A 12,817-nucleotide genomic window follows, 5' to 3' on the forward strand; every position below is an offset into this window, starting at 1 on the left:
CCTTAAGTCCACAAATCTCAAAACTCTCTTCACCTCTTGCTTGAGTCTCTTAGCAAAGGCAAAAAGAATCAAGGCCAACCCTTCCAGATGCTGAGGATAATCCCTTCTGTCAGGAACTGGTTCCACTCAAAATCCAAAAATAGCAAAACCCTCAAAACTCAAAAAAATTCACTCTTTAGGACACTTCCACTGCAAAGCAGAGAATCACACTCTCCTCCTGATCAGTTCGCCTGGGGATGGCAAAGACTATCTACTGATCACTCCTCTTGGGGAGAGGCAATGACCCCAATCACATGCTTTGGAGATTTTTATAGTCCCCTAAAACCTCCCACAAAAAGATGTGGATAAGACAAAGGGAGGATCCCAAAAATGTCCACCCCTTACTATACCAGAAAAGTAGAGAAAAACTTAGTGACAGAAAAAGCCGGGCCACATTAGTTAGAAGCAGGAGAGCCTGAAGCTCTATAGGAACCCGGACCCCGGCTGAACGACCTCCTGCAGTCGATCTCCTGCCGGCGCCATTTTCCGTACGGAAAACGATTCGCGGCAGGAGATCGCTCCCGGACCCCCGCTGGACCCCCAGGGACCTTTGGCCAGCTTGGGGGGGCCTCCTGACCCCCACAAGACTTGCCAAAAGTCCAGCGGGGTCCAGAACGACCTCCTGCAGTCGAATCGTGTTGGTCTATGGCTGCCGCCATTTTGCGCCTCCATTTTGAAAAATGGCGGCGCAGAATGGCACCGGCTGAAGACAACACGATTCAATTGCAGGAGGCCGTTCCGGACCGCCGCTGGACCCCCAGGTAATTTAAGGCATTTGGGGGGGTTCGGGAGGGTGGGGGATTTAATTTAAAGGGTCGGGGGTGGTTTTTAGGGGGTTTTAGTGTGCCGGTTTTCCTGCCTTCCCCCTTCCCCCGATTTAGCTACGGACCGCCGCTGGACCCCCAGGTAATTTAAGGCATTTGGGGGGGTTCGGGAGGGTGGGGGATTTAATTTAAAGGGTCGGGGGTGGGTTTTAGGGTGTTTTAGTGTGCCGGTTTTCCTGCCCTCCCCCTTCCCCCGATTTAGCTACGGACCGCCGCTGGACCCCCAGGTAATTTAAGGCATTTGGGGGGGGGGAGGGAGGGTGGGGGATTTAATTTAAAGGGTCGGGGGTGGGTTTTAGGGGGTTTTAGTGTGCCGGTTCACGATTTTAACGATTTTCACGATACTCTAAACACCCAAACGGCGACGATACGATTCCCTCCCCCTCCCAGCCGAAATCGATCGTTAAGATGATCGAGGACACGATTCACATCTCTAGTATCTATCTATAGCAGCTTGGCTTGCTCTGTTTTCCTAATAGGAGGTGTATTAGTGTTTAGGGCTTGGTTAAATATTTGTAGTGGTAAATTACTGTCTTTTCATAAGAAGGAGTATTGTGCCTGCCAGTAAAGAGAGTTTGTTTTGCTTTTAAGGAGATGTCATCAGATCCAGAAATCTTTTTTTGTATGGTGAGGTGTACGGGTAATGCCCTAGTTCTGCTCTGCATCCATTTTTGAGGGTTGAGGGGGTTCCTGTGGATGCGGAATGTATATTTACATTTTGCCCCGTGATGGTCACATGTTCAGTGTCAGATCAATATAATATCTAATGGGTAACCCACAGGTATAATTCTATCGAATAAATAATATCTAGATACCTGTGTATTATTTATCTCGTTTATTGTTTTTAATCCTTAAATACAATTTCATTATTTAAATAATACACTTTAAAATATCACCCCTCATTCACACCACATACACACATGCTCAATCATTAAACAAATATTGCACCTGATTCTAATACAACAGTTCACCTATACTAATGTATTAAAATACATCCATATACCGTTTATCAAAATGATATTACAGTCACAATAGCTGCAAAACAATTTCTTTCATAACATATTTATCAGTTATTATTAAACAGACAATTATCAGCTTATGATCCTTTTAGTTCCCTTTCATGTTCTTTATTAATTCATAGATTTCCTCTTTATTGTTGTAACATTCCCGACGACAAGCCTTCGTTTCACCGATGTGGTTTCCTCAGGGGACCATTACCAACTCTATAATTTCTTTTGAAAAACGGGAACTTCTGTATACACTGTATAGGATGATTGTTGCATGTGCTATCGTTACTAAAACCATCACCTAAATATATAAATATATGAATGTTATTATAATTAACCATGAAATCACCAAATAAAATATATTGTATTAAATTAAATAAATTTATCCAGTCACCATCCTTAAAATCCCAGCGAACCCGCTTACCTATATATCCATCTGTATAATTCCTTACCACTATTATTCTTAACTTCTTCTGTTAATCAGAACCTACCAAAAATCAAAAAACAGTATAGCCAAAAAGCAATATAATCCACCACCAAATACCACATAATTTTATGTAAGTTCATTCTTATGCATCTACTAACCTGCCAATTTCCACTGTTTGTATGCAATACCGTCAGCGTCAAACTACCGCGTTTTTAAACTCAACTTCTTACTCTGTGGCGCTACCTTCATACACATCGCTGTTCCTCATGCGCTCAATAGCTGTATAAAACGCTGATTCCAATACATCATATTTTTGCATCTACAACAGATAACAACCCTTTTATCTACTTTGCACTAACCAAAGTTTTGCTGCTAATACTTCATCAGTTAACAGGACACCTTACCTTCCAGCATACCTCTCACTTGTGCTTCACCTTACCCAAAACGCCGCGGTTGCGCACTGCTTACTATCCACACCCTTATATTTTAAAATGCCTCCTCCCCAACGTATCGGCTATCACCACCTCTCAAAAGCTCCGCCTATCAGCATGAAATAGCCACTATCATTGGTCAGACTACTCTATAGAAATGCACTCCATTCTATTTCTAAATTGAGGCCACCGGGGGTCACCGTTCCCCACTGAAAAATATATTGTTGTTCTTTTTTAGTTAACACCGTTGTTATATTACCCCCTCTACTTAGTTCAACCTGATTCAATACACAGAATTTCAACTCCTCAACACTGTGCCCTTTCTCCAGCCAATGTTGAACCAATGGGGCATTTTCTCTTCGAGTACGTATATTACTTAGATGTTCGATAATTCTAGTTTTAATTTTCCTCTTGGTGTGTCCTATGTAATAAAGCCCACATGGGCATACAATTACATATATAACCTGCGCTGACTCACAGTCAAACCTCCGTGGTAAATAATATGTACACCCCGTAGATGGTACACTCAAAGAAGATGTCAGATATACCTGGGGACATACCACACAGCGCCCACACTGATATTGTCCTTGCTCATCATTTACCAACCTTGGTATAGGCAAAATCGTGGACGTAAGCATATCCCTTAAAGCACATGTTCAGTGTGTCATGCACTTGAGAACCATCTGTCAGGTGTGTCCCGGCTGAAAAAAAGGTTGAGAACCTCTGGTCTAGACTAAGCAAGCATCCGCAGGGTTGTAGCAGTGCAGCACAGAGAACTAAAATGTCTCTTGTCTGGAGAACCGCGAGTAGGCAGAATCTGCCTGTTGCATTTCTGTTGTTAAAGTGTGTACAAAATAAAGTGTTTTAGACCCTTCCTACATGGACACTCCTTTGTTATATTCCACCACCGAACCTATGGCCTCAGGGGCAGGAAGGGAAGAAGAACCCAAATGTGAAACAATATTGTAAATGTCCCTAAAAATTACCGGTGGTTCTTCTCCACTTGCTTCTTCAGAAAACTTAACAAATGTATGTGTTCATTATTTTTTGTCCTTTCCATGTCACGCTCTATACATTCTTACTTTTTTCTCAGTCATACAATGCCACCTCTGCAACTTCTCCTTTCACTAGCATAATAAAAACAAAGTTTGTCACCTTGCTTTACTGTCTTAACTACTGTATCTCTTCTTCCATTTTCATTTTTGCTGTACTGTCTACCTTCCCTGTTTCAGCTTTTTCAGATAATCTTTGTCCTCCAGAGAAGGGTGACCAAAATGATAAAGGGGATGGAATGGCTCACCTATCAGGAAAGGCAAAGAGATTAGGGCTGTTCAGGTTGGAGAAGAGATGGCTAAGGGGGGATATGATAGAGGTCTACAAAATCACGAAAGGACTTGAAAGGGTAAATGTGAATCGGTTATTTATTTACTCTTTTGGATAACACAAAGACTAGGGGACACTCCATGAAGTTAGCAAGTAGCTCATTTAAAACAAATCAGAGAAAAATCTTTTTCACTCAACGCATAATTAATCTCTGGAATTCATTGCCAGAGGATGTGGTTATGGCAGTTAGTGTAGCTGGATTTAAAAAAGGTTTGGATAAGTTCCTAGAGCAGAAGTCCATAAACTGCTATTAATCAATAAGGATTAGTAGCTTGGGATCTATTTTTGGGTACTTGCCAGGTGTTTGTGACTTGGTTGGCCACTGTTGGCCACAGGATACTGAGCTTGATGGACCCTTGGTCTGACCCAGTATGGCAAATCTTATGTTCTGTTCTTTTCTGAAATTCTTTATACTTTTTAAATACCATTATCATCTGTATTTATCTGATGCTTCCCATATAAATGCCTAAGGCAACTTATAACAAATTTACAATATTTTAATACTAATATTTTTGTCCCTGCTTTTTCTGCCACCTTCTTTGAAAACCATATTGGTCTTATTTTACTTGTATTTAATTTCCTAACATAAAAATGTATTGCCCTTACAATAGCTCCTATTAGTTTAAGCTACTATTCTGCTTCACAGAGATTTTCCCATCCTTCCATCACCTATTTTAACAAAGTCAGTAGACTTGACGTCTAGGACTGGAACCTTAATATGACCTATCTCTGCCTTTGACCTTGTACTAAACTATACTGGTTGATGATCACTGGAGCTCAGATTACCACCTACCTGGACATTTGAATCATTTTCTCCATTTGTAAGTACCAGGTCCAGAATTACTTCCCTTCCAATACTATTTGCCTGTGAAGAATCCCTTGAAGGGAGTCCAGAATTTATCTACTTCAAGCTGATTCCACAGAGGGAATGTGCCATTTAATATTTGTCAGATTAAAAGATTCTACTAGGAATCTCACTTCCTTCATTGAAGTTTTATGCATTCCTTTATCCAGTTCTTTTGTCTGTCTTGGAGGACTGTAGATTACACTAATGTAAGTTGAAGTGCCATCTCCTCTTCCCAAGAGAAACACTGCAACTCTTCCCATCCTCATACCCCCAAGATTCCAGCAGCTTTAATATTATTTCTTAAAATGCTATTCCTCCCCTTTTCTGCCAATATTGTTGACCCTGAACAGATTATAACCCAGTATAGCAATATCCCTGACATGGGTTTCATTGAATCATGTCTTGCTATAAGCAACAATATTTAGATATTAGGGCTTGGAAGTCTGAAATTATTGTATTTAGACTTTGGGCATTAGCACTCATAGTATTCCAGATATGTATCCTTTTAACATCTTCTCTTCATATATCTTCATGACTGCCCTGCCTTGCCCTCCCTGTTGTATTCAGTTGGCTTTGTGAACTATAAACCTATGTCGATTTCTCCAAAAACTTGCAGATTTTGGGTGGTGACAGTCTGATTCCATCGGCTTCTGTTTGCCACTTCTTTATCTACTTTAATTCGTACCATTGCAGCATCTGAACTTTTCATATAGGATCCTACAGATGTACGCTATTTCCATTCTAATAATATAATATAGGATGATACTTACAAACCAATTGACATGCGATGGAAAACAACATTTTTCTTGCAAACACTGCCTCTGAAAGCCCCACTGAAATTTGCGCTTTCCCAACAGGAAACAGGAAGTGTATCCATATAAGCAAGAATATGACTTCTTTCCCATCCTGACAGGGAGCCATCCAGATCTTCGATTATGGCAGAATGAGGAAATGGGAATGAGATCTGAATGGGTGAATTTAAAAACTTCAGCTGTTCAGTCTTAACAGTGAAACCACCTGAAAAATATTTGAAGAAAACCATTATTATTTGCTGACTGTCATGGTAAAATTAGTTAAAATCATAGGTAGTCAAAGTAAAATGCCTAAAAGTATTGTATATATTTATGTTAGTATATTGCAGTGATTCCCAAACCTGTCCTGGGTGACTCTCAGCCAGTCATGTTTTCAGGATATCCACAATTAATATGCATGAGATAGATATGCATACATTGCTTCCATTATATGCATAATGCATAAATCCACTCAGACTCCTATCTCTGATTGGTTTGTTCTTGGAATAAGACCCAGGCATGCCATTGTTGGAAAGAAATAGAGAAATACCTTATTCAGTTTTTGGAGGATGAGGTGGCTGTTTTGTTTAGCAGATTATTCATTCTGCTTCTTAGATTGTATTTGTCTACACAGGATGTTTTGGAGGGGGTCTGTAGGGGAGAGTAATTTTCATTTTTATGCTTGGCTGCTGCTGATAGGTTTTAAAAAAGAGCAAAAAAAAACCCCAAACTGTAAAAAGTTAATGAAAATAATTTCCTCAGTTTCTAAAAATGGTGGGTTGGTGCTTTAATTTTCTAGTTTTCCACCCTTGCAAAAAAAACCTTGGGTTTCATAGTGCCAATAAAGCATGCTATCTGTTTGAGTAGGAGAGAAGTATGTACAGTATGGGGAGTCTGCATTTATGGAGAAAGTATGTGGCATGTATATGGGAGAGTGTGAGATGTAACAATAAGTGAGGGACAGAAAAAGAAAAAAACCGAATGCAAGCAAAATAAGGAGATTTATTTATTTATTTTATTTAAAGCATTTTTATACCGGTATTCATGGGTACATTATATCAGTTTACAAGGAACTTGAAACATTGTACAAAGAACAAAGAGCAGTAACTTGGATGGGGGTAATAAAACAGTTTAAGGGAACTTGATTTGGGCAAAGTGCTGTGGATTATCAACCTAATAAACGAAGGTTGACCGACGTGCCGCAAATGCGCAGTAGAGAGCAGCTCTACTGCGCATGTGCAGGCAAGCACGTCGGTCTCAGCGAGCGTCAGCTGAATTTTCCAACATGGTGGCGGTGGCGAGCAGCGGCAGCGGCGACGAGGAGTGGCAGTGGTGGCATCGAGCGGTGGCGGCGTTGTCGAGCGGCAGCAGCGGTGGCAACGAGGAGCGGCCGCATCGGTGGTGGTGGCGAGGAGGAGCGGTGGCAGCGGCGACGGCAATGGCCAGTAGTGAGGGAGGAGCGAGTAAGAGGGAGGGAGGAGAGAGAGAGGGAGGGACTGAGTGAGAGGGAGGGAGGAGAGAGAGAGAGAGACTGTGTGGGAGGGAGGGAGGAGAGAGAGAGGGAGGGACTGAGTGGGAGGGGGCATGAGAGGGAGGGGTGAGGGAGTGAGGGGGGGAGGGACTGAGGGAGAGAGAGGGAGAGAGGGAGTGAGAGGGGGAGGGACTGAGGGAGGGGGAGTGAGTGAGAGGGAGGGGGAGTGAGTGAGGGGGAGGGAGGGAGGGAGTGAGGGGGAGGGAGGGAGTGAGAGGGAGGGGGAGGGAGGAGTGAGTGTGTGGGAGGGAGGGAGGTAGGGGGTGGGGAAGAGTGAGGGTAGAGAGAGAATGAAGGGGAGGTGAGAGACAGAGGGATGTGAGTAAGTGGAAGGGTAAGAAGTTGTGGAGCAGAGAAAAAGGGAGTGGAGGAGGGCTGAGGGAGAGGGGATGGGATTGAGAGAGGGTGGGGAGTGACTGAGGGAAGGGGAGAGAGGTGGGAGTGACTGAGGGAAGGGGAGGGAAGTGAGAGTGAGGGGAAGGAGGCAGTGGGAGACAGAGGGTGAGTAAGACTGAGTGGAGGGAAGAGGGTGAGTGAACGAGGGGAAGGGGGAGTGAGGGAGAAAAAGTGTAGAAGGGTGCTGTGTTTGAAAATGGACTGAAACATTTTTTTAATGTAGCCCGTTTTAACAGGCTTAACGGCTTGTATAAGTATATGCAAAGAATTGTAAGGGGGGAGGGAGGTGAAAGGGAGAAAATGGGCATATACAAAGATTAGGGGGGAGGGATTAGGTTGGGAGGGAGGATTGTTGGAGCAATGGGGTTGGGGGAATGAGGGAAAATGTATATGAAGATGTTGAACATTATGGATGGGGGTGGGGGAGAGGGGGGTAAGAATGGCATTATTGGAGAAGGAGAGGGGTGGGGGGAGAGGGTGGGTGAATGGAGGATTGATTGAAACAATTAGAAATAAAGAATGGGGGAGGGAAGGGAGACTGAAGCGAGCGATTGGAAGGGTTATTCTGAGAATGCTTGTTTAAAGAGTCATGTCTAGTTGTTTTTTTTAATTTTTGGGTGGATGGCTCTAGACGAAGGTCTGAGGACATGGTGTTTTAGAGGGTAGGTCTGGCAATTGACAGTGCTCACTCTTTTGTAGAGTTTAGACAGACTGTTTTTGGAGAGGGAGTTTGTAGTGTACCTCGGTATGCAGCCCTGTATAAACATTTCATGATGAATAGTTTCCTTCTTTCGTACAGAAATTTGCTTATGTAAATTTTTGTGTAATAAGTGTATCTTTCAACACTAGAGACAGCTTTACCCAATAGAAACTAAAGATCTCTTATTTACTAAAATGCATTAATGGGATAACACCTGTTAAGTGCTAAAACTGGCACTTAATGTACAATATCAGTAATGCACATTTGAGCATTACTGTGAAATAAAAATTTAATGAGCTGCATCACATGCAATGTAATTCATTAATATTAAAAAGGCCTCAGACAAAAAGTTAGGTACTTTCCCCCGAGAGACTGAGCAGGATAATTCATCCTTAAAGGAACAGTTAGACTCAAGTAAAATTCTTCCCCTCCACAGACTCCAATCCTGTTTTCACTATTCCCTGTAGAGTCCAAACATCCCCCAGTATCAGTCCCTCCCTGGAGATTCTCCCCTCCACCCAATATATCTCCTCTTCCCCGTCCCCTCCCCCCCCCCCCCCCCCCCCCCCCACACACACACACTGGGTGGTTCTGTCCCTGACTACAAAACCCATCTCCTACCCAATACTCAATCTGCAGAGGGAGTAGTACGGAGAGGCATTTTTTTTTCTATCAGGGACAGGGGAGATCTGAAAAGGGAAGAGGAATCTCCTGAGGGAGTAGTTTGTGATGGAGGTTTGGAATCAGTGAGGGAGGGGCCAGTTACCTCTTTGTAACGCCACTTTTACCAGAGGCCAACTTAAGATGCTGCAGAGCACTATCCAACTCATTACACTTCTGAAATTCAGAAAATTGTGCTGTGGAGAACAGGCTAACCTGTAATACCCAAGGAATCTCCTTCAGCCTCTTGAAAAATAACAAACAGTCCGCACATCATGAATTTTGTTCAAAAACAAAGTAATTATATTGAAGGCACGTGCTCCTGACACCACCCCCCCCCCCCCCGTCACGTGCTCCTGACCCCCCCAAGCTGGTTCCGCTCCCGGACCCCTCGTTGGACACAAACGGAACTTTTGGCCAGCTTGGGGGGGCCTCCTGACCTCCCCAAGCTGGCCAAAAGTTCCGTTTGTGTCCAACGAGGGGTCCGGGAGCGGAACCGCGGTGGACCACGTGACGGCCGCGTCACTCCGACGTGACGCGTACGTCACGTGCTCCTCGCAAAGGAATAGAGGAATGGCTTCCTGACTCCCCGCTGGACCACCAGGGAATTTTGGTAAGTCTTGGGGGGGGGGGATTATTTATTTATTTTTAGTTTTTATATACCGATCTTCCTGCATTAGATACAAATCAAACCGGTTTACATGGAACAAAAAACTGCCTGTAAGGCGATACATGGAACCAAGAACATACAGTATAATAAACTGGTCAACTAATTTATAAAATTTAACTAACCCATGAAAACAGTTTGAATTACATAGTAATGTAATATATGATAACACATATATATATATATATATATATATATATACATACGTAAACGGACATACATATATATATATATACACAGATAAAATAAAAATATATACCCATATACTCATGCATGACACATATTAAACATATTTCTAGTTATGGAGTGATTAAAGGAGAAAAAGACTGAAAGATGTCTGAAGGTCTTTTAAAGGGACCAAGGGCTAGCGAGAATTGAGATATGAGATAAAATTTAAACATCTTGGAGAATAGAAAGCATGTGATAAGCTGAAAATCTGATTAGAATAGAAAGCATGTGATAAGCTAAAAATCTGATTCAGGAAATGCAAGGTTAAATAACCAAGTTTTTAATTTTTTTCTTGTAAGATATTGGGCAAGGGTCCTGTCTGAGGTCCGGAGGGAGATTGTTCCAATGAGTGGGACCCGCAGTAGAGAAGGCTCTGTTCTTTAGAGATGTTCTAGCTTGAGGGACAATGAGAGTGCCTTGATAGGCTCTTCTTAATGGTCTAGAGGGATTATTAGGGCGAACTTGGTAAGTTAGATCGATTGGTGCCAGATTGTGAACAGTTTTGTGCATGATGGTCAGCACTTTGTAGAGGATTCTAAATTTAATAGGGAGCCAGTGAAGTTTGTATAGAATAGGAGAGATGTGGTCCCTTTTTTTAGAGTTAGTTAAAATTCTGGCCGCTGAATTCTGTAACATCTGAAGAGGTTTAATTGTGATAGCAGGGAGTCCAAGCAATAACGAGTTACAGTAATCAATTTTTGTGAGAATAATTGCTTGAAGAACTAATCAGAAATCATAAAAATGCAACAGAGGTTTAAGTTTTTTAAGGACTTGTAGTTTAAAGAAGCACTCTTTTGTAGTATTGTTGACAAACCTTTTGAGGTTTAACTGGTTGTCAAGGAGAGTACCTAAATCTCTTACGTGGGAGGTGTTTTTGATGTTATCTGGTATTGTTGATGTAAAGTTAGCTAGATTAAGGAGGGTGAGGGGTTTAAATTTTTATTTAGGGAACCGGTGCACGTATGGACATAGACTCAACTTATGGAATTCTCCATATGTCCATATTGACCGAAATTGACCCCCCTTTTCGACTTATGGACTTATGAACATAAACTTTTTGTCTGCACATCCCTATCTTAGGATACTTCCCTCTCTGATCCAGCTGTCGTCAATTTTCCTAATCCTCTTCCCCTATGCTACTTGGTGACTCTGATATTTTGCAAACTTGCTATACCATTCATGGAATTTCATGTTCTTCATGTCACTCCTGTCAACACGTTGCCCCGCTTGGTGTCTTGACATGTTCATGCCACTCTTCCTCTTGCCTTAGCCGTTGCGGTACATATTGGGGCCTTGCTACCATTCTTATTGCTTCATTTCTTATTTTAATTACCATTGCTGCTGCTGCTGCTGCTGCTACTTCTGCTGCTACCTCTGCTCCAAGTCACTCTTGGTACCCTAGTGTGCTTCCTCCTCTGCTCTTGCTGTCTTTGAGGTTTTTTCCAAATCCCCTTCCCCTATACTATTTGCCAACTATTTGCCCTGTTAATCCAATGCTTTGTATAGGCTTTACCCAGCTATCTTTAATGATTTCATGCCAGACTTTGTCTTCAAACTCCCTTCCTTTCTTACAATGATTGGCTTCATCAGCAATTTAGCCTTTGATGGATTATACCATAGCAAAAGGCAGATGCAGCTGAATTGCAGCACCCAAAACCAGGACCTTGTACCTCCATTATAACTGCTTCTTAGGTAATGGAGGCACTATTAACAAAAACAGATTTAAAAGAAGAATTGTGTCCAGGATTGCCTGAATCACAGGATATTAAATAGCTAGAGGCTGAAGAGGATTTGGTGCCTCTATTCAGTAGCATTTATTTATTTTTATTTATTTAGATTTCTTAGAGTTCAGTGAAGTGGTGTAGGAGGCAGATGATACTGACAACTCTGAGAATCTGATTTTACACAAAAAAAGAGGAAGACTAACATCGAGTCTGAACAGCCAGCTTCTTTGCTAATGATTCCATACGGAAACATCATCTGACTTCCTCCAGGGATTTCCTCTGGTTTCTCCCTGCCTAGGGCTTTCTACCAATTTAGTTGGTACTCTCTGCTCCTCATTTGATGCCTTTGGGTATTTAAGCCACTCTGGGTGATTACTTTGCACTTCCCTTGATGCTTTGGGATCTTCATGCCACTCTTTATGTTGCTTTGACCCTCTATTAATGCCTTAAAGGTTTTCCTGCCTCTTTTGGTGCTTTTTTACCTCTTCAGGGTGCCACTTTACCTCTCTCTGCAGCTTTAGTGGATTAATGCTACTGTTGTTTGTGCTCTTTTCCCCAATTTTGAAGCCGTGAGATGTTATGGTCACTCTTATTGCTGTTTTGCTCCTCTAATGGAGCCCTGGAGACTCCTGACACTGCTGCTACCGATTTGTCAAATTGTCGGTTCTTATGCTCTCCATGGCACTTTTAGTGCCATGTTGACATAGTCTGGAAGCCTTAGCATGCCTTCACTTTTCTGGTGATGCCTACCCACCAGTAGCATTAGAAATAATTATAAAACCTAAATTTGGAAGCTCAAAATTGGTGCATTGCTTCCGTCATTGACTATAATGTGAAACAAATTAACAAATTTGCAGGCTAATTTTAAAATGATCCTGCAGATGCCTATAATGTGCAGATGTTTGTGTGGTGGTATTTTAAGTCGTTTGCCCATTTATATGCTTAAGATTTAAAATACACCGAGCAGGCGAGCACGCATATGCTCCTAAGTTTAAGAGGTTATTCGAGCATACCTGCTTCACGTATCTTCCATAGGACTTTGCCAGTTTGAACGCACATATGTAAGTGGATTTTAAAACATGTTCACTTGAGGGACATTCCATCAGTTTGCTCAGTCTACTTTGAGATCATCCAGACCCCCTCTGGATCTTCATCCTGTACT

At 42.2% G+C, this 12,817-nt stretch overlaps 1 protein-coding gene across 3 annotated transcripts in view; it reads right to left on the minus strand.

The window, feature by feature from the left end:
• PKHD1 (PKHD1 ciliary IPT domain containing fibrocystin/polyductin) overlaps positions 1–12,817 on the minus strand; it is a 1,284,809-nt gene that overhangs the window by 552,294 nt on the left and 719,698 nt on the right. For all 3 annotated transcript variants that reach the window (XM_029596114.1, XM_029596113.1, XM_029596115.1), the window contains one exon: positions 5,729–5,975. In XM_029596114.1, coding sequence (XP_029451974.1) covers positions 5,729–5,975 — 247 coding nt within the window. The remainder of the gene's footprint in view (positions 1–5,728; positions 5,976–12,817) is intronic.

This window comes from Rhinatrema bivittatum, chromosome 3 (assembly GCF_901001135.1).
Source record: "Rhinatrema bivittatum chromosome 3, aRhiBiv1.1, whole genome shotgun sequence".
Classification (NCBI taxonomy): domain Eukaryota; kingdom Metazoa; phylum Chordata; class Amphibia; order Gymnophiona; family Rhinatrematidae; genus Rhinatrema; species Rhinatrema bivittatum.